The 23,731-nt window shown below is 41.1% G+C and overlaps 1 protein-coding gene across 1 annotated transcript in view; it reads left to right on the top strand.

The window, feature by feature from the left end:
• The first annotated feature begins 12,169 nt into the window (after positions 1-12,169).
• The window catches only part of tlx2 (T cell leukemia homeobox 2), a 95,441-nt gene continuing 83,879 nt past the window's right edge, over positions 12,170-23,731 (top strand). Inside the window, exon 1 of the mRNA XM_070861093.1 lies at positions 12,170-12,623. Within this exon, the coding sequence (XP_070717194.1) occupies positions 12,170-12,623 (454 nt within the window). The remainder of the gene's footprint in view (positions 12,624-23,731) is intronic.

Raw genomic sequence — 23,731 nt, 5'->3', positions numbered from 1 at the left:
GTACAACAAAAGGTTAAACTCAGCCAGCAATATTATCTGTGGGTGTTTGAGATAAAACAGATGTTGCATATCCCTGTGCTACAATTTATCTGGAATTTCAGAAGGCTTTTGACAAATTGCTACATGAAAGACTTCTAATTAAACAGAACGCTGCTAATATTTAGGGTAGAACTGCATCAGAAGTTGATTACTAAGTAGGAAGCTGAGTAATGTCAGCTTGGGGGGGAAATGCTGAGTGGGAATCTGCAGAGGCCAGTGCTGTTTCTAATCCACATGAATGACTGAATATCAAAACGATATATAAACTTCTTAATCTTGCTAATGAGACCAAAATAGAGAAAACAAAATAGGAGGAGAGAATGTAACTAATTAGTTCATAGAATCATAGAATGACACAGCACAGAACGAGGCCATTCAGCCCATCATGCCTGTGCCGGCTCTTTGAAAGAGCTATCCAATTAGTCCCACTCTTTCCCTGTAGCAGTGTAACTTTTTTCCATTCCAATTCCCTTTTGAAAGCGACTATTAAATCTGCTTCCACCGCCCTTTCAGGCAGCACATTCCAGATCATAGCAACTCTCTGCATAAAAAATTCTCCTCATCTCCCCCTCTGGTTCTTTGCCAATTACCATAAATCTGTGTCCTCTGGTTACCGACCTTCCTGACACTCGAAAGAGTTTCTCCTTATTTACTCTATCAAATCCCGTCATCATTTTGAACACCTCCATTTAATCTTCCCTTAACCTTCTCAGCTCTAAGGAGAACAACCCCAGTTTTTCCAATTAAAAACAAAAAATGCTGGAAACATTCAGCAGGTCAGGCAGCAGCCGTGGAGAGAGAGAGACAGAGTTAACGTTTCAGGTCGATGACCCTTCATCAGAACTGGATAAAAAGTTAGAGATGTAACAGGTTTAAGCAAGTGCAAGGGCAGGGAGAGGGGAGGAAAGAACAAAAGGGAAGGTCTGTGATAGGATGGAAGGAAGGAATGATTGAGAGACAAAAGGTATGATTGGACAAGGCAAAAGGAGATGGTAATGGGACAAGTTAAGAAACAAAAGATGGGTCTAGAGGAGGCGTAAATGGGAATGGCAGAATCATTAACAGCTGACATCCCAAAAAAATAGGGGCCGAGATTATGGTCTGAACTTGTTGAATTTGGTGTTGAGTCCAGAAGGCTGTATGTGCCTAATTGAAAAATGAGATACCAGTCTCTCCACATAATTGATCCCTTGTAGCATTCTAGTAAATCTCCTCTGCATCCTCTCCAAGGTTTTGACGTCCTTATGGAACGATTTAGATAAGCTATGTTCTGGGAAAACAAATAGTGGATGAAAAGCAACAATGATGAATGTAAAGTATTGCACTTTTGTCATGTGAATACAGCTCACAAGCACAGAATGAATTGGCCGACGGAGGAGTAGAACAGAAATGACTGTTAATTCATCACTTTCAATATGCAAACAGTTTTGTGAAACGGGTAAAAGAGAAAGCAGAATACGCGGATATATAAACCAGAACAGTAACGATCTCTTACAGTTAAGCTAAAGCTTTACAATGCTCTATCCTGCATGTACAACACATCATAGAAGCATAGAGATTTATGGCACAGAATGAGGTCATTCTGCCCATCGTGTCCGTGCCGTCCAATAAAGGAGCTATCCAGCCTAATCCCACTTTCCATCTCTTGGTCCGTAGCCCTGTAGGTTATGGAACTTCAAGTGCACATCCAAGTACTTTTTAACTGTGGTGAGGGTTTCTGCCTCTACCACCCTTTCAGGCAGTGAGTTCCAGACCCCCGCAACCCACTGGGTGAAAAAATTTCTCCTCAAATCCCTTCTAAACCTTCATACGATTACTTTAAATCTATGCCCCCTGGTTAGAAACTGGATGGGCTGTGTGTAGAGATGAAAACTAAGCTCAATCCCAAATTTAGAGAGGTTGGAGAATTAGGAGAGATTAGAGATTGAGCTCCACAGTCTACAACCATAAAATTATCGAGTTTCAGGACAAAAGGCAGCCTCAAGGTCTCAATGTGTTTGTGCCAGTGCTATCTCTTCAACTGAAGGTATTCACTTTAACCCTCCTTCTCTGCATTCATAGAATCATAGAATCATAGAAATTTACAGCACAGAAGGAAGCCATTTCGGTCCAGCGTGTCCGCGTCGGCCAAACAAGAGTTATCCAGCCCAATCCCACGTTCCCTGCTCTTGATCAGTAGCCCTGTGGGTTACGACACTTAAAACTGAAGGGCAAAATTAGAACAAATATGTTTGACAAATGGGCTGTTAGAACATGGGACGCTGTATCACAAGTGATGATGTTTGCATAGACACATTATCCTGACGTGGACATATATTGTCAGTTCCTTAATCATATCAAAGTATTTTTTTAATGTGGTGAGGGTCTCTGCCTCTACCATCCTTTCAGGCAGTGCGTTCCAGACCCCCACCACTCTCTGGGTGATTAAATTTACCCTCATATCTCCTCTAAACCTTCTGCTAATTACTTTAAATCTATGCCCCCTGGTTGTTGACCCCTTTGCTAAGGGAAACAGGTCCTTCCTATCCACTCTATCCCAGTCCCTCATAATTTTATACACCTCAATAAGGTCTCCCCTCGGCCTCCTCTGTTCCAAAGAAAATAATGCCAGCCTATCCAATCTTTCCTTATATCTAAAATTCTACAGTCTAGGCAACATCCCCACAAATCTCCTCTGTACCCTCTGAAGTGCAATCACATATTTTTTGTAATGTGGTGACCAGTACCAGAGCATTCTCCTCATAATCATTTTACTCTTTCTTTTCAAATACTTATCTAATTCCCTTTTAAATGATTATAGTCTTTTTGTTATTCTTCGGATGTGGGTGTCGCTGGCAAGGCCGGCATTTATTGCTAATCCCTAATTGCCCTTGAGAAGGTGGTGGTGAGCCGCCTTCTTGAACTGCTGCAGTCCGTGTGGTGAAGGTACTCCCACAGTGCTGTTAGGGAGGGAGTTCCAGGGTTTTGACCCAGCAACAATGAAGGAACGACGATATAATTACAAGTCAGGATAGTGTGTGGATTGGAGGGGAACGTGGAGGTGGTGGTGTTCCCATGCGCTTGCTGCCCTTGTCCTTCCAGGCGGTGGAGGTCAAGGGTTTGGGAGATGCTGTCGAAGAAACCTTGGTGAGTTGCTGAAGTGCATCTTGTAGATGGTACACACTGATGTTAGGGAGGGAGTTCCAGAATTTAGACCCAGTGCTGATTAAGGAACTGACAATATATGTCCACGTCAGGATAATGTGTCTATGCAAACATCATCACTTGTGACACAGCCCATTTGTCAAACATATTTGTTCCAATTTTGCCCTTCAGTTTTCAAGTGATAATGCTGAGCCAGAGTACCCGTATCCCACCCTTACACATTCCCAGCCCCGTTTACTGATTTCCCAACCAGTGCAAGCAATCCTGCATTACTCACCCCCTCAGAATCTTTGAAAAACTCGAGAGGGAAGGCAGTTAAGGCAGTGAAAGTTGGGTTTGGATTAATTGCTGAGGATTTAGCCCAGTAGCACAAAAGTGATGGGTTCAAATCTCACCGTGACAGCTCATCAAATTGAATTCAATCATTCTGGTTGATTGTGGATTAGCAACACACACCAATTCAAACTGCTTCACTTAATGTCCTTCAGTGGCAACGTGCAGTTCTATAATGCCCTTAATGTAGGGTAAGGTCCCAAGGGGCTTCATCATAGGCAGTCCCTCGGAATCGAGGAAGACTTGCTATCACTCCCAAAGTGAATTCTCTGGTGGCTGAACAGTCCGATGCGAGAGCCACAGACCCTGTCACAGGTGGGACAGACATTCATCGAGGGAAGGGGTGGGTGGGACTGATTTGCCATGTGCTCCTTCCGCTGCCTGCGCTTGACCTCTTCACGCTCTTATAGTTGAGACTCCAGGAACTCAATGCCCTCCCGGATGCACTTTCTCCACCTTGGGCGGTCTTCGGCCAGGGTCTCCCAGGTGTCAGTGGTGATGTCACACTTTACCAGGGAGGCTTTGAGGGTGCCCTTGTAACATTTCCGCTGCCCACCTTTCTCTGATGGGGAAACTTTTATAACCTATTATTGATCTACATCTTAGACATTTTTAACAACTCTTAGAAACTTTTTAAACAAATTGGGAATTTTTTATCAACTTTTAACTCTTAAAATAACTTTGGAAGTGACCTTCCTAATGCCTGCGATCAATCAAACAACAGAGGAATTTGGAAGGAATTCAAGGTGGAGAAGGTGAGATCTGTGACTTTGGTGACGCTTAATGCCAACTAAGGGTGGCCAAATTCCTGCCTTGCCAATGTTCCTACCCCAAGAGCAAATACAAGTCGTGCCTGTTGTAGGAGAGTTTACCTTCTGTTATCGGAGGCCATATGGACCATTGAGCCGGTATCGGCTGAGCATGCAAAAGTAATATCAGAGCCCTGCACTCTCCCGGTAAACCCGTGTCTTCTTATGCTTCGAATATCTAAGTACTTCTCCCATTTAAAAAAACTTCAGCATGAAACAGGAAAAGCAGGAGTAACACAAATTACTGGGATAGCTTTAAACAGATATGAGGTCGAACTTCTTTGCTCAAAGAGTGAGAAATGTGAGGAACTGGTAAACTCGGGGATATCAGGGGTGTTCAAAGAAAGGTTGGGATCGTTTTAAACAGAAGGGATTCTTTTTTTAAATCACATCCCAAGCATGTTTTTTTCCCCCACCAAGACTGTGGCCGCCTAAACGAAGCACGGGCTACTGGAAATTTAACCGATTTATTTTTACTAAACATTGATTCGAATTATGCGCTCCATACCCAGCGTGGTGCAAATTCAACTTATAAATGTGAAAATCCCAGTAACCGCGGCATCGCCTGCACGGAGGGAGATTTTAGTGGTTCGGCAAGCGACCTGTGTTCAGTTTCTCAAATTCGAAGGGAGCCGCCGTTAGAAGTGGAATTTAAGACAAGATTCGTGCGAAAAATGTTGCTGCCTTTCGGCTGACTTTTCGTTCTCTTTAGCGGCAGACTGAAATCTGCGGACACGCACAATAATATTTTACCAGCCGGAAATAATGTAATAATACAATATGCTACCATAACACAATGTAATAATTTAACAGGACAATCATATAATAGACTGTCAAATGTACCATGATGAAACATTGTAATTTAAAAAATGACATAATACAATAATATGACACCATATTCTCATCACATTGTAATATATGCCATGCAACAATATAATAATATATCAGATTATCTAAATATAATTGTGCCATAATGGTACAATATACAATTGTAATTTAAAAATGCTACATTAAACTATTTTAGAAGAATATAGTGTCATAACATATCACACTATAATATGCAAGCAAAATTTAAAATGCTACATATTATATTCTAAGAATATAGGATCATAACATGATGTACTATCACAATACAATATATTAAAAGATAATATATTAAAGAACCATATGCTTTTAAACGAAGACACTGCGCTGGTCCATTTTCGGTTAAGATTTATTTAGAGTTATTTATTTCCTTTGATTACTTTGTCAAATCACCAACTTATATATCCCGTCTCTGTGTGTTGCTGCTCCTGTTTTCGTTCTCTCAAATACCTTTCTTGGAATTTCCCCTTCGTTCCCTCTCTGAATGAGAAACTGACAACTTTGTTTTCAATTTCCTCGTCTCTCTCCTTCGTTTACCTCAGAATCGCCGCTCTGTCTCCCGCCTTCCTACCAATCCGATCAGCCGGCGATTCAGCTCAAACACGGGGCTCCCTAACAACAATTATTGCATCCCACGCTTTAAAAAATATATTTTAAATCTCTCATGTGGGGAAAGGTTTTAATGTCTTGTGTAAAAAAAAGAAAATTATAATCCATGTACTCGCGTGTTCATTACACTCCAGCCTTATTCTAATTAATGTACAGTGCCTTCTAAATTGAATCAGTGACTGAGGGGGACATCTCATGTAGCGAGGAGTTGTCAGGCAGCATTTTAATTATGGCAGTGAGTTCGCATTAAATGTAATTTAATAAGGATTGTGTTCTAAATAACCTATAAGGTATCTGCGAGACACAATTCGCCCTTCATGCAAGTCAGAGCGAGTGTTATTTTATTTTAAGAGGTGGACATTGTACCAGTCGGAGCGTGGCTGTTTTAGCAGTATTGATGAAGGGTTACAATTGAAGCGGACACGCGGACAAGTTCAGAGTGACAATTCCTGTCAAAAGTACTTTCCCCCTGCAGTACTTCGTAAAGAGAAAGAGGCGTTGGACCAGGCGGCTTGCAATTCCCGGGCCGGTGAGAAGATGTGTGGCTAAAATCGCTCCGGCTGTCGGGGCCAGCTAAAAAAAAAAGCTCATTTATTGGAGAGAAAGGGGCGAGCGAGCAAGGAAGGGACAAGCGTGAGAGGGGAGAAAGAGAAAAGGGAGAGGGTAAAAAAAAAATCAGCACGAAAAGACAGAAAGAAAGAAGAGAGGAGGAGAGAGAAGGCGAGAAAGATCCAGATATATTCCCTTCGGTTAAACTGGTCCCTTGTCCAAGGTTAACAGGAGTTCCTGTTCAGCTTCTATCTAAATCTCTCTCTGGTGTCTATCGCTGCTATATGTATCTCTATTCTATCGAGCTATTTGTATCCATATATCCATCTAATTGTGTCTATCTATATCTATGTATGTATATAATTGATACATTTTTATCTCTTATCTTTTTTTATATCTATATCTATAATCTATTTCTCTCAATATATATATTTATCTATCTATCTATCTATTTATCTATCTATCTATATCTATCTCTCTATCTATTTCTATGTATCTGTCTATATATTTCCATATATGTGTCAGCTGTCGCTCAGTGGGCAGCACTCTCGTCTCTGAGTCAGAAGGTTGTGGGTTCAAGTCTTACTCCAGGGATTTGAGCGTGAAAAATTTAGGCTGACACTCCAGGGCAGTGCTGCGGGAGTGCTGCACGGTCTGAGGTGCTGTCCTTCGGATGAAACGTTAAACGTCTGTTCTCTCAAGTGGACTGAAAAGAACCCATGGCATTATTTCGAAGAAGAGCAGGGGAGTTATACCGCTGTCCTGGCCAATATTTATCCCTCGATCAACATAAACAGATCATTGCTGTTTGTGGGAGCTTGCTTGCGTGCAAATTGGTTGCTGCATTATAACAGTCACAACACTTCAAAATGTACTTAATTGGTTAGAAAGCGCTTTGAGATGTCCGGTAGTCGTGAAAGGCGCTATATAAATCAAAGTCTTAATTTCTATCTCTTTTTTCTATGTATATATATTTCTCTATCCATCTCTCTCTACCTATCTATCTATATACCTATCTATCCATCTCTCTCTACCTATGTATCTATATATCTATCTATCCATCTCTCTCTACCTATTTATCTATATATCTATCTATCCAATTATCTACCATCTATCTATCGCTCCCTCTCTTTCTCTATCTCTCTATCTATGCATCTTTCCACCTCACGAACATGTGTGAATGACCAGTTCTCTCCCCGGCCCACATCCTTCACTAATACGCGAAGCAGAATGTTGTCTGTTTCGGTGACTGAGGCAAATTGCCCAGCTTGAAGATCGTATGCACTTAACCCCACTCATCTAGCCTAGTTTAAAAAAAATAAAAGTTAAAAAAAATATCTTTTTTCCGCCATGTCGGGTTAAATGGGCTGCAGAGGTGTCATGTCTGCGCTTGTAGATCGCCATTTAGAGATTATTATATAAAATAATATTTGGGATCAAAGTCAATGTCTAAAACTGCGAGCTAAGAACGCAGCTGGTTCTGGTTGTAACTGCAGTCAAACCGCGTTCTTTCATACACCGGCGCATGCAGCTCTGTCCCTGGATAAGCAGCATTTGGAAATTTAAAAAAAGAGATGTGAACGCTTAGGATAATTACATAATTTCTCAGAGCCACAGGAAAGTGTAGGTGTGAACAGTTTTAGCCGCCCGCTTTAAAATCTCCTTTCGGGGGAATTAATACCCAAATTGGTAGAGAGGGATTCATCATGATTGTATTTATATTATAATAAGACATAACTGTCATATTTATTTTAGAATAATACAAGAAAATGGGATAATAATTATAGTGTAATTATTTGTTGTTTAAGCTTTTGGTGATTTTAAAAAAGTAATCATTGTAATATTATTTCTTTAACCAAGTGTTATTAGTAAACGGGAGCCTCTTTGCTCTCGGTTGCGGGGGTGGGGGGGCGCCCTTCAAACTGGAATTATTTGGGCGCAATCGGTAGAAAATGTATAAATGTACAAATTGTTTTGAATTGAATCTCAACAGAAATTGGGCACACGCTTTTGCGGAGAGCCGAGCTGAACTCGTGCGTGCAAATCGAAGGCGGCTGATTTAAATCCAAGTTGATTTTAAATACCGCGTTTTAATGTTTAGCAAGAATGGTTAAGTGGGAGTTTATGTGGAATTGAGCCGATCTGTGTCATCACAGCACCGATAATATAAAAAAAAACACTAGCTGATTTTGAGTATTTTCTTGATCCTTTAAATATATATATATATGTTATCATTCTAATTAATTGGGTTTTTGATGATCTTTGATATCTATTGGTTAAATTGGTTGAACTGAGATGAGGAGGAATTTCTTCTCTCAGAGGGTTGTAAATCTGTGGAATTCTCTGCCCCAGAGAGCTGTGGAGACTGGGTCATTCAATATATTTAAGGCGGAGATAGACAGATTTTTGAGCGATAAGGGAGTAAAGGGTTATGGGGAGCGGACAGGGAAGTGGAGCTGAGTCCATGATCAGATCAGGCATGATCGCATTGAATGGCGAGCAGGCTCTAGGGGCCAAATGGCCTACTCCTGCTCCTATTTCTTATGTTCTTAGGCGTGCAGACTTGAAGACACAATTTAGACCTGCTCGGAACCGCCCTTGTAAAGGGTGGGTCATCTAACATGGGTTAAACCTGGATATAAAACTAATAAACAGGGCTTCACTTATTTTGTAGCTTGTGCTGAAAGAACAGGTTGACTATGTTAAAACAAAGGGTATTGTGTCGGCGTTCTGGATCGACTAGGCTTATATTCACTGGAATTTAAAAGAATGAGAGGGGATCTCATAGAAACATATACAATTCTGACAGGATTGGACAGGTTAGATGCAGGAAGAATGTTCCTGATGTTGGGGAAATCCAGAACCAGGGGTCATAGTCTAAGGATAAGGGGTAAGCCATTTAGGATAGAGATGTGGAGAAACTTCTTCACTCAGAGAATTGTGAACCTGTGGAATTCTCTGCCACAGAAAGTTGTTGAGGCCAGTTAGTTAGATATATTCAAAAGGGAGTTAGATGTGGCCCTTACGGCCAAAGGGATCAAGAGATATGGAGAGAAAGCAGGAATGGGGTACTGAAGTTGCATGACCTGCCATGATCATATTGAATGGTGGTGCAGGCTCGAAGGGCCGAATGGCCTACTCCTGCACCTATTTTCTATGTTTCTATGTTTGACCAAGTTTATTTGGAACGCACTGCCGTTGGAAGCAGATTTAATAGTAACTTTCAAAAGGAAAGCGGATAAATATTTGAAGAGGACCAATTTGCAGGGCTATGGGGGAAAGACATTTGGGAGTGGGACTAATTGGATAGCTCTTTCAAAGAGCTGGCACAGGCAGCATGGGCCGATTGGTCTCATTCTGTGTTGTATCATTCTATGAAACCAATCAAGTGGAGAAAAAAAGGAGGGGGGCGGAGAGCGAGAAACCGGCACTAATTCATAAATAAATGAATCAGTAAATGATGGCATTGTATTAAATGGATCTGATTTTATTAATACCTACAGCCTCCCGCGCAGGCATGAGTAATGAAAAGTGTCATTTTTGTTGGTACCTCAGTGTTGCTGAACGGGAGCGGTAGAGAACAAAATAACTCCTATTCATATAAAGCATTATCAAGCTCTCAGCTATGTCCCAAAGCACATCTATACAATGAATTACTTTGCAACCCACTAACTTATTATGCAGGCAAAGGAGCCATTATATAAATCAGTAACAATATTAGTATTTGCAGTAAACAGACACAATATTTGCTGTTAACTGCTTGCGCCCACGCTATAGTTATAAGTTACCTTCGGTTCTTCGAGAAATTGAATGATCAAATCTAAGGCTAAGAGAATTAAGAGGAAACTTACAAGAGGTTTCTATATACCAGTTTACATATATATGTATAATCTAATATATTCTGCATTGCAATGTCTAACTAATAATTATCATTAATTTAATTTTACAGAAAGAACAAATTAAATTCATATCAGGCAGACTATATTTTGCGATTTGATTTAATTTCTCACTCGTCTGGTTGTCCGGTTTGGTTATGGTTGTTTATATATATTGTGTCAGTGAGTATGTAAATATAAGTTACTGTGGCAGTAATTGCTTTGGTTCGTGCGCTTTATATTTATAAAATGAGAAAAATAAAAAATAAACGAGTTTCAAATGAACAATAGGAGGCAGAGTATTCGTGTCCGAAATATTTCTTGTCAAAGCCACCCCACATCCGAAATATAAGTGCAAATATTATAACCAAAAACCCAGGGAAAAAAACTCGGGTCGAGTTCCTTTAACCTGACCACAATTTAATATAAAATGTAAATATGTTGTAGCGCCGAGCCGCAATGTAGTGGTAGTTATAATTCGTGTATAATCAGTTTTATTGTTATTGCGTATAAGTTATAATAGATAAGACAAATCTTATCTATTTATACATATTAGATGTTATATATCGTAGCATATTTGTTTCGGTTTAAAATTCAGTTTGCAACTTCCTAGAAATTAAATTATAGGTTTAGTGAAACAAAAGATAATTCGATAATTATTAAACGCGGATCTATATGTATACCCAGAGTCATCGTCGAACTACTTAATACAGGAATTCAGAAAATTCTGCCTGCAAATCCTCCCCATACTTTCATTAATTACCAGATTTTGAAATATGTATCTATATATACACACACATGATTAATACGTTTAAATTCTGATTGTTGGGAATACTTTCCCATTAAGAAAATTAAACGAGTCGCAGACGGATATTCTCCCTACCAAAATAAAACAACGTGAGTGAGATAAATACTCACCAAGGAGACATCCTCGCAGCTAGCAGAATGGATTATCGTAAATGCGTTTGCATTTTTACACACAAGTATGTGGGGTGTTTTTTTGGTACATTCGGAACATTTAGGCGAGATGAGTTAGATTCGACACATGTGAAATTACCCTCCCCGGTAAAGGCGCCCCAGCCAACGCTGCGCAAATGCAGCGGTGAGGCAACCTAGCCCGGGCTGAAACTAAATAATTGAAACCTAATTTGTTAGCGTTGCATAAGTCGTGCATTGTCCCTGCAAATATTAAAAGCAAAATGATAAATGCATTGATAAAGCAATTTTTTTAAAGTAGATTTTTGATGATTTTGCATTTCATTATATTTGCTTTTTTTTCCTAAAATTACAATTTGGGATTTTTAAAAAATATGTGTTGAAATTATTTTGCCTTTTTTCGAGCCTTTATTGCAAATCATTTTTCATTGTGATTGATTTGCTCCCTGTGTTTCTGTCCCGTCAGTCAATCGCGACAACCAATGGGAATGCACGCCCCTGGAATGTAGGCGGGGCGGGAGAAAACCTCCTAAATTATCAATGGAAAGCTCATTTGGCTGCAATCACCGTGAAGCCCCGGGGTCCAGTCACTCGACTGTCAATCACAGCACGGCCAGAGCCAATGGCAAGCTGAGGTAGGCAGGGAGGGGGCGGAACAAAGGAGACCGGCTGTCAATCACGAACGGCGGCGGCCAATCAGGAACCAGGAACCCGGGATTTTCGGCGCCCGAGCTGGACGACTTGCAGAAACTCGGATGTAACTCGGCAGAGAGGAAATGCGCTCCTAATTTTGTTTTAATTATTATATATTTTTTATTTTATTAATTCACCCAAATCAGGAGGAGGAAGGGAAAAAAAATAATTCAGAGCAGTGGACCCGTGTGGATTTTTTATATATATATATATATATATATATATTGCTTTTCTCATTTCATTTTTGAAAAAAAACATTTTGGGGGAGAGAGAGAATTATTTGGAAAATTGCAACAACAAAAAATATTGTTCAAAAACATGGATCATGCTGCAATTGAGCAAACGCATTCACACCATGAACCTATAAGCTTTGGGATTGATCAGATACTGAACAATTCGGACCAAGCCAGTTGCATGCACCCAAACAGAGTTGTTGAGTCGGATTACCAGATCGCAACCAACGTGTACAACTCTCACCCCGATGGCTACAGTAATGCTTACAATAACGCCTGCAGTATGGCCGGATTACCGGGATCCTATAATGTTAACATGTGTATGAATATGAATGTAAGTATGAATATGAATCTTAATATGAACAGCGGGGCCGGTGTGATCCGAGTGCCTGCGCACAGACCTATGCCTCCTCCACCGCTCTCGGCCGGAATGCCAACTATGCCGTGTCTTCCCAGCACGGGCAACATGGCAAACTTGTCTAATTTAACTTTTCCCTGGATGGAGAGCAGCAGGCGTTTTGCCAAAGACAGATTAACAGGTGAGGTCTTGCATTTGTGTCGGTGTTGGGTGAATGTTTGATATGTGACTTGTTTTTTTAAAAAAATATATAAATTAAAAAATAACAGATTATGGGGAAAGAGCAGGAGGCGGGCGGGGGGGGGGATGGGACTAAAATCATAGAATGGTTACAGCACGGAAGAAGGCTATTCGGCTGGCTGAGGCCGTGCCGACTCTCAACTAGCCCCGCTCCCCTGCCCTTTTCCCGTAGAATTGCATTTCCCCCCCCTTATCCAATTTCCTTTTGAAAGCTAAAATTGAGTCTGCCACCAGCATCCTTTCAGGCAGTGCTTTCCAGATCTTAACCACTCGTAGTGTAAAAATGACTAACTCTACCGAAACATAGAAACATAGAAAATAGGTGCAGGAGCAGGCCATTCGGCCCTTCGAGCCTGCACCACCATTCAATAAGATCATGGCTGATCATTCACCTCAGTACCCCATTCCTGCTTTCTCTCCATATCCCCTGATCCCTTTAGCCGTAAGAGCCAACACAGGCCGAATGGTCAATTTCCATGCTGCATCATTCTATGCTTCTGTGAGATGGAGGGAGACGAGGCGGAGGCGGCGGGAGAGGGGAGGGGGACAATTAATCAGAATGGATATTGAAATTAAACGAAATCTAAAGAGGGATGGAGAAACTGCATGAGAGTGGAGAGGGGAAATTAAATGATGGGGAGGGAGACCAACATGAAAAGAAGGAAAATAATAAAACGCCGGATTGAGAATCAAATCTCAAAATAGAGAAAGCTTTAAAAAAAAACACCGGTTTCAAAATGATTGATTAAGACACAGAGTTGGAAAATAAAGTTTTGAAAAAACAGTTACGTGGCAGGAAATGTATTCGATTTGAAATTTGAAAATAAAATCGCATTTGGAACAAAACAGGGACAAAATATACATGTGCTGGAGTGGGGATGTTAGTATAGTTTCCAATATTTGGAATCATTCTATCGATTTCAGGGATATTTAGAGTGACGTGTTTCAGTAATGGTTCGGGCCCAGTCCATTATGATTATCTATAATTAAATTCCACGTTAATATCCTAAAGGCAGAACAACAAAATAATATATATAATTGCCAGTATTTAGGAATGTCCTTTGCAATTCGTTTAAGCGTTATTTGGGAATATATGTCTCCAAAGCGCATGCATCATTTAAAATGTTTGGTGTGAATTTATCAATAGGATCTCCCTTCGAGCCAGGCCGTGACTTGAACGATATTTATTGTAGCTTTGTAATGCTGTATACAAATCACGGCTTTGAAGAATGTGGCGTTATGTGGGTTATATTAAATACAATCTCACTTCTGTCTGAGCTCCCGTTTGTCTCGAAGATAGTCACATTAATATTATTGATGTTACTCGCCGTGCCATAAGGATCGTTGTGTTTGGACTGACCCTGTTTATTTATTTTGTCAGTTTTATCAGCTCTTGTTGCGTTTCCACACCTCCATTCCGCCCCGTCTCCCTGTCTTGCAGTTTTTGTTTCTGGTTTTACTTGTTATGTCTACCCAGCTGCGGGTTTGCCAGTCTCTGTGCTGGATAGACCCAGCGCAAACTAGAAGCTCCATGAAACCGCACACATTATATTCAGAATATTATTTTTTTTAAACCGACTTGCAATAAACCCGCACAACAGTCACTGTACTCTAAAACTAGCTAACCGCAGGAAGGGACTTGAAAACTTTCGAGGCGAGAACTGCAAATCTAGAGATAGGCTACACTGTTTGGCAAATTGAACATTAAATTCTTATTAATACATTTTTATTATTAAATTACAATGTTCATTCAATGATGTAATATAAACTCACATTTTGTATATAATCAATCTGTCCCAGACATACACACACACACACACACATATATATATATATAAATTATATATAGTAATGATTTAATATAAACTCACATTTTATATATAATCAATCTGTTCCAGACACACATACATATATACATATATGTAAATTATATACAGTAATGATTTACTATAAACTCACATTTTGTATATAATCAATCTGTTCCAGTTACACACACACAAATATATACGTAAATTATATACAGTAATGATTTAATATAAACTCACATTTTGTATATAATTAATATGTTCCAGGCACACACACACATATATAGGCATACATGTAAATTATATATAGTAATGATTTAATATAAACTCACATTTTGTATGTAATCAATCTGTTCCAAAAACACACACACACACACACACACACATATATAAATATATGCATATGTATAAATTATATATAGGGTTATAGTTAAGCTATATTCGCATTACTCTTACTTGCGATTCATTCTGATAGTCAATCAGTTAAAAAAATTAAGCTCCTGATTTTGAACTCTTACAATTTGCCTTCTTGAAATTCTATCAAATATTAAATGGTGATAGATAAAACTAACATCGGATCATTACTCCAAAGTGAGCCCAGCATCGAAATTAGAGAAGAAATCGATTCATGGCGGCATATTGGGGGAGCCGCGTTCTTTGCTCAAAGAGAGAGAAGTGTTCGGGATCATCGGTCAAACGGACTATGCGTGGCACCAATATCGGGGGTTAGTTAAGGTTCAATTTAGAAGCCGTGATGGGAAGGTTAATGTAGTGGAGAGATTAACTTTCAAGGCCCTTTTCAAATCCCCAATTCTGCTGCTGTGCAGAACTGGGTCCTAAGCTCGCTGGGGGGTTTACACCGGTTGAAGATTAAACGCCCAGCCATACATTGCAAATTAACCCACATTCTTGCACCGACACAGAAAACATATATTTTATGAAGAAAATTGGCGGCAGCATTCGAAGCTGTTAAATGAATGCGCTGTCCCACATCTGCCCATTTATAAACATCTGTATGTTGACTTGCCGCATTTACCAATAAGGAATATCATGTACACGTGTATTTAACATTCATAATATATTAATATTTGGAGCATCTGGCCACACATATCTCGCTATCTCAGTGTCCATTGATATCTGTATGTCTATATGAATATGTATCTGTCCATATATATATATATATACAATTATATGTACTTGTGACTGAATGCAGTGAATTAATTGAAGAATCTTTGTCAGTGATGATTCTCTTAAAGAGATTTGAAAACCTATAAATATACGCAGAACATTGTGGAAATACACATCGGAGTCCCAAGGCATCTGAAAGACAGATTAGAACAAATACTTGAAAATAATAATAATTCTTGGAGGATATAAACTTCACAGTCAAGGCCAGCATTTATTGCCCATCCCTAATTGCCCTTGAGAAGGTGGCGGTGAGCCGCTTTCTTGAACCGCTTCAGTCCGGGTGGTGAAGGTATTACACTACTGTAGACACTGGCATTTAAACAGCTTAAGCATTGGTACTCCCGCAGTGCTGTCAGGGAGGGAGTTCAGGATTTTGACCCAGCGATCATGAATTTCCAAGTCAGGTTGGGATGTGACTTGGAGGGGAACTTGCAAGAGACTTCACGCCCAATATTAACTAGTCTCTTTTCCCATCACATCCTCGCCTCCCTGTTTGAAATACGTGTTTCCCTGCTATCTTCTAGTCCGACTTTCGAAGCTTTAAGGTATTGGTTGGGATGAGATGTTAAAACCGAAATGCAGTCCGCCCTCTGAGGTGGAGGTACGAGGTCCCAGGGCACTTTTCCGAAGAAGAGCAAGGGAGTTCTCTCAGTGACCTGGTCAACACTTATCCCTCAACCGACACCGCTAAAACAGAACGATCTGGCCTTGCTCGCGTTGTTTGTGGGATCTTGCTATGTGCAAATTCGTTGTCACCCCATTTCCGTACATGACAACAATGACTACACCTCAAAAGTACTTGGTCTATTGTCAAGGGCTTTGGGACATCCTGGGGGTGAGCTATATAAACGAAGTTGATTTGCCTTCATGACCCTTTATCTATATCATTTCTGCGCTGTGTACTTTCAGGAAGCCGCTCTAATAACTTTCTGTCAACACAGGGTGAAACTTAAAACTTCTTCAGCGTGTTCTGGTCTGGTTCACAACTGAATTTCGGCTAACGTTGGGCCCCAATGGCAAATGCGTGTATTAATTAATAGAAATTATCTCTATTCAGCCACAAGTATGTTAAAGACAGCGCGTTGCAAATTGCAGCGATACAGCCCGCGAGAAAACACCAACTCCACGCCGGGCCTGAGAACACTCCCTCGGCCTCAGACGGATGTTGGTGTCGGTGAAAGCGGCCAGCGAGCAGCACATCACCGCAATCACCCAACTGTTTCCCAAAGTTAGCGGGGCCCTCCTCGGTGCCTCTTCCGTTCATATCATTTTCAAAATAAATAGACAGGAAAAAGGGATGAGCGAAAGAAAAATAGAGTGGGAATTAAGAAAAAGGAGATATGAGAGATGGAGTGGGGGAAGGGAAGTAAAGGGAGAGAGAAAGAGAGAAAAAAGGGAGCGAAACGGGAGAAAGGGAAGGAGAAAGTAAAGATGAAGAAAAGATGAAGAGAAAAACAGCACAGAATAAACAAGGGAGTGAGCGAGTGGAAATGAAAGAAAAATGAAAGGAAGGATAAAAGGGAGAGGAGGAAGAATCTGAGATAGAAGGAAGGAATAAATGAAATAGGCGTTACAATTAAAACTTTATTTTTCTAATAAATATTTCCATTTTACAGAAATTAGTAATTTTCACCGATAGACCCGTTTTGCAAACTTGAACTAGACTCCGCGACGTGCCCAAAGATTCTTCTGCTATAATGTATGTCTGGTGTGCCTGTGTGGATCAGTATGCCAGGCCGGCTGTTGCGGATATGTGCCTATTTAAAGTAGATCATCGCAGTAAAGTGTGGGTGGTTAAAGTTGATTATTTTTATGAAGTGTTTCTCGGGTGAGCCACTCCTCGCCACCTCCACTGGTCGGAAAACAGAACATATTTATATATTGAAATATCAATTTGCAGTCACACAAAAGAAGTTAGATTAGTGACAACAGATCCTGTTCGAGCCGGCTTCTGGCCTCACTCTGTGAGTGAGGTGCCAACACTAAAAATTCTGACCCGTCTCCCTGTCCTTTATTGGCCGCCTCCACATTCTGTCTTTTTTGTGCAGGTCACACAACAATAACTTGTATTTATATAGCGTCTTTAACATGGTGAAATGTCCCAATGGCTTCACTGGAGTATTATGCGGTAAAAATTTGACACCTAGCCGCATAAGTAGAATTAGCTGTGGCCAAAAGCTTGGTCAAAGAGGGAGGTTGTAAGGAGCGTCTTGAAGGAGGAAAGAGAGGCTGCGAGGTTTAGGCAGGGAGTTCCAGAGCTTGGGACCCAAGTAACAGAAGGCACGGCCACCGATGGTTGAGGGATGCTCAAGAGGGCAGAATTAGAGGAGTGCAGACATCTGGGCGGGGGGCGGGGTGCGGGGGGAGGGTTGTGTGGCTGGAAGAGATTACAGAGATAGGGAAACATAGAAACATAGACCATAGGTGCATGAGTAGGACATTCGGCCCTTCAAGCCTGCACCACCATTCAATATGATCATGGCTGATCATTTTTGCAACTTTAGAACCCATTCCTGCTTTCTCTCCATACCCCTTGATCCCTTTAGCCGTAAGGGCCACATCTAACTCCCTTTTGAATATATCTAACGAACTGGCCTCAACAACTTTCTGTGGTGGAGAATTCCACAGGTTCACAATTCTCTGAGTGAAGAAGTTTCTCCTCATCTCGGTCCTAAATGGCTTACCCCTTACCCTTAGACTGTGGCCCCTGATTCTGGACTTCCCCAACATCGGGAACATTCTTCCTGCATCTAACCAGTCCAATCCCATCAGAATTGTATATGTTTCTATGAGATCCCCTTTCATTCTTCTAAATTCCAGTGAATATAAGCCTAGTCGATCCAGTCTTTCTTCATATGTCAATCCTGCCATCCCGGGAATCAGTCTGATGAACCTTCGCTGCACTCCCTCAATAGCAAGAATGTCCTTCTTCAGATTAGGAGACCAAAACTTTACACAATATTCAAGGTGTGGCCTCACCAAGGCCCTGTACAACTGCAGTAAGACCTCCCTGCTCCTATACTCAAATCCTCTCGCTATGAAGGTCAACATGCCATTTGCCTTCTTCACTGCCTGGGGAGAGATCTTGGAGGGATTTGAAAATAAGGATGAGAATTTTGAAATTGAGGAGTTGCTTAACCAGAAGCCAATGTAGGTCAGCGAGCACAGGGGTACAAGGAGAATAAACCCACATCCCAGTGATTTGCCTGGCTCCTCCTGTCTCTGGAGCATTGCGTAATACATCTGAAATCAATTTAGAATAGAGTCCTACAGCACAGAAGGAGGCCATTCGGTCCATCTGTGTGTACCGGCTCTGTGAAAGAGCTATCCAATTAGTCCCACTCCCCTCTGCTCTTTCCCTCATAGCCCTGCAATGTGTTTCCTTTTTGAGTCTATATCCAATTTTGAAAGTTACTATTGAATCTGCTTCCACCGCCCTTTCAGGCAGCGCATTCCAGATCACAGCAACTCGCTGCGTAACAACAATTCTCCCCATTTCCCTCCTATTTGGTTGCTAATTATTTTAAATCTGTGCCCATTGGTTACCGACCCTTCTGCTAATAGAAACACTTTCCCCTTATTTTACGATATTAAATTCCTTCCCAATTTTGAACACCTCTGTTAAAAACACCTCTGTTGGTGAATATAAATATAATCAGTTCCATTGCCAGAATTGCTCAACTTCTCAGATTAATAGATATTAAGTCCAATTCCTCCCTCAATAATCATAGAAATTAATTGGTGAAACTGGCAACTTTTTGGGGTGGAGGTGTGTTAGAGGTGAAAAGACAATATAGTGGAAGGGTAAAGACACGGTGATATAAGAAACATAAGAACATAAGAAATAGGAGCAGGAGTAGGCCACCTGGCCGCTCGAGCCTGCTCCGCCATTCAATAGGATCGTGGCTGATCTAATCATGGACTCAGCTTCACTTCCCTGCCCGCTCCCCATAACCCTTTACTCCCTTATCGCTCAAAAATCTGTCTATCTCCGTCTTAAATATATTCAATGACACAGCCTCCACAGCTCTCTGAGGCAGAGAATTCTACAGATTTACAACCCTCTGAGAGAAGAAATTCCTCCTCATCTCAGTTTTGAATGGGCGGCCCCTTATTCTGAGACTATCCTGAATGAACGCAGAAAGAGGCCCATGTATTGCCTTAATATTCAAATATAGGATCAGGGGGAGACTAGATTCATTTCCAAACACTTTATTCCTCCCACCCCGACATGCAACAATATTACAATATTTAAATACACAAGGGTTAAGCACCGAGGGGGAGGTAAGGAGAATTATTTTTCACAGCGAAATGTTGTGATCTGGATCTGCTTGAAAGGGCAGTGGCAGCAGATTCAATAGTATCTTTCAGAAGGAAATTGGATAAATACTTGAAAAGGAAAAAAATACTGGGCTATGGGGCAAGAGCGGGGGAGTGGGACTAATTAGAAAGCTTTTTCAAAGGGATGGCACAGACACATAGAAACATAGAAACATAGAAAATAGGTACAGGAGCAGGCCATTCAGCCCTTTGAGCCTCCACCATTGAATATGATCATGGTTGATCATGCAACTTCAGTACCCTATTCCTGCTTTCTCTCCATAACCCCTTGATCCCTTTAGCCGTAAGGGCCACATCTAACTCCTTTTGAATATATCCGCACGATGGGTCGAATGGCCTCCTTCTTTCCTGTAAGATTCTATGATTCTATGACAAAACCCAAAAGGTTGGGACTGCAACATTTGTCGCTCAATGGTCAGCACACTTGCACCTCTGAGTCAAAAGATTGTGGGTTCAAGTCTCCATAAAATCTCGGCTGACCTTCCCAGTGCAGTGCTGAGGGAGCGCTGCACTGTCGGAGGTGCCGTCTTTCGGATGAGACATTAAACTGAGGCAAAAGCAAAATACTGCGGATGCTGGAAATCTCATTCAGCAGGTCAGGCAGCATCTGTGGAGAGGAAGCAGAGTTAACATTTCTGGTGGATGACTCTTGGTCAGAACTCTAACTACATTAAACCGAGGCCTCGTCTGCTCTCTCAGGTGGATGTAAAAGATCCCATGGCACTATTTCGATTAAGTGCAGGGGAGTTTTCCCTGTCTTGGCCAATATTTATCCTTCAATCAACATCACTAAAAAGCAGATTATCTGGTCATTATCACATTGCTGTTTGTGGGAGCTTGCTGTGCGCAAATGAGCTGCCACGTTTCCCACATTACAACAGTGACTACACTTCAAAAAGTACTTCATTGGTTGTAAAACGCTTTGGGATGGCCTGAGGTTGTGAAAGACACTATAGAAATACAAGTCTTTTTTATAAAGATAATTCCTTAAAACACAAAATTGTAGTGAATGGTGTGTTTTTTTTACACCTATAGGGTACACAATGATAGTTGTTTCCGGGTTGCAGTTCAAAGCTGTGATATAAATATACTGACAATCGGCGGGCTTTTAAAATCCAAGTTTGACCCAAAGAGCTCATCAAAACCCATCAATTTGTGATTTATCTGGTCCCCGCGACCTGTCTGGGCTGAAGACCTTACATTATTTAGTCAAAAGAAGCCCCAAATGTAGCACTAAAAGAGTTCTAAATCTATCGCTATTACATAGAAACATAGAAACATAGAAAATAGGTGTAGGAGTGCGCCATTCGGCCCTTTGGTACTGCATCACCATTCGATAAGATCATGGCTGATCATTCCCTCAGTACCCCTTTCCTGCTTTCTCTCCATAACCCTTGATCCATTTAGCTGTAAGGGCCATATCTAACTCCCTCTTGAATATATCCAACAACTCTCTGCGGCAGGGAATTCCACAGGTTAACAACTCTCTGAGTGAAGAAGTTTCTCCTCATCTCAATCCTAAATGGCCTACCCCTTATCCTAAGACTGTGTCCCCTGGTTCTGGACTTCCCCAACATCGGGAACAATCTATCCGCATCTAACCTGTCCCGTCCCATCAGAATCTTGTATGTTTCTATGAGATCCCCTCTCATCCTTCTAAACTCCAATGTATAAAGGCCCAGTTGATCCAATCTCTCCTCATATATCAGTCCGGCCATCCCGGGAATCAGTCTGGTGAACCTTCGCTGCACTCCCTCAATAGCAAGAACGTCCTTCCTCAGATTAGGAGACCAAAATTGAACACAATATTCCAGGTGAGGCCTCACCAAGGCCCTGTACAACTGCAGTAAGACCTCCCTGCTCCTATACTCAAATCCCCTAGCTATGTAGGCCAACATACCATTTGCCTTATTTACCGCCTGCTGTACCTGAATGCCAACTTTCAGTGACTGATGAACCATGACACCCAGGTCTCATTGCACCTCCCCTTTTCCTAATCTGCCACTATTCAGATAATATTCTGTCTTCGTGTTTTTGCCCCCAAAGTGGATAACCTCACATTTATCCACATTATACTGCATCTGCCATGCATTTGCCTACTCACCTAACCTGTCTAAGTCACCCTGCAGCCTCTTAGCATCCCTCTCACAGCTCACATCGCCACCCAGTTTAGTGTCATCTGCAAACTTGGAGATATTACACTCAATTTCTTCATCCAAATCATTGATGTATATAAATAAATTAATCTATACCGTTTACAAAAATATAGATGACAAGATTCGGCGCAAATCTGCTGCATTGAGCAAGCATGATAGATAGTGGCTAAGGCTGCCCCATATCTACAGTATAAATGATTTATTTATAAATACTAAATAAGCGTTATGGCGCGCTCTGTATATGATTGACTATATATAGCATAAATATAAAAGGAGATACGAGGGGAAATTTCTTCACCCAGAGGGTGGTGATGATCTGGAACTCACTGCCTGAAAGAGTGGCAGAGGCAGAAACCCTCACAGCATTTAAAAAGTACTTGGATGTGCACTTGAAGTGCCCTAACCTACAGGGCTACGGACCTGGAGCTGGAAAGTGAGATTAGGCTGGATAGCCTTTTGTCGGCCACAGGATGGGCCGAAATGGCCTCCTTCCATGCTATAAATTTCTATGATTCTATGAAAATAGCATATTAAAAAAATCCATGATCTCTGAACTCATAGATATATGCTTAATGCATTTAAATAATGATTGCTTCGTGTGTGATCGACTGATAGCTAAATGTTTATTGCATATATATGTGTGTGTGTGTGCGCGCGCGCGTATAGTTCAAAGTGCACAAATTCTTGTCCAGTAAATGATATACAGTGTTGTGTATGCTGGGTGTATCTGAGTGTGTAGGTATGTGACATGAAATGGTTTTCTGTTAAAACTATCTCTATATTGACGTCCCCCATGCTACTGGAGTGCTGGGTCTCGTTATCTGTTATCCCCAGACTTGTAATAAGCCGCTGCCATTGAGCATCAGAAGGAATCCCTCTGTCCCTTTTATACTCACCTGTTATTTTAGTCTGCCTCCCTCTGTGCTGGGTCTAAAGGTTTACCCGGAGATCTGTCTCAGGCTACCGTCTCCGAACTGGACTGAGCACACAGAATCAGCCCAATCCCAATTCAGCAACCCTCCTGTCCACAGCTAATTATATTTAAACAAATTAATAATGATTAAAAAGCACAATATAAAATACACCCATTGGGAATTGCAGTCGACAGAGCTGGAGATGAAATTTAGAAAATACGTTTCTAGAAATACATGACGCATTACTTTAGTTAAAATGAATGTCTGTATCTGATTTCTACACACACACACACATATCCGTAACACACAGGTAAACCGAGTGTCACTGCTTATCGAGCACAGAAAGTAAAGTATAATTTTAAAACATCAAATATTCACGGAGATCCTTAGAAACATCGAAATCTACGGTACAGAAGGGGGCCATTCGCTCAAATTCCAGTTTACAGCTTTTAAAAACACTCAAAGTACTGCAGTGCAGTGTCAGCCTGGATTGTAGACTTACATTTCCCGGAGTGGGACTTGAACCCACAACCCTCAGAGGAGCCACGCCACTGGCCCCAATAAACACATATTTATGTAACTCACATATATACATATGCACCATTTATATATATATGTAGCACACATACACACACATATTTATAC

This window comes from Pristiophorus japonicus, chromosome 2 (assembly GCF_044704955.1).
Source record: "Pristiophorus japonicus isolate sPriJap1 chromosome 2, sPriJap1.hap1, whole genome shotgun sequence".
In the NCBI taxonomy this organism is placed as follows: Eukaryota; Metazoa; Chordata; class Chondrichthyes; family Pristiophoridae; genus Pristiophorus; species Pristiophorus japonicus.
The sequence above is the reverse complement of the archived record's forward strand: the minus strand, read 5'-3'. Positions and strand labels throughout refer to the sequence as shown.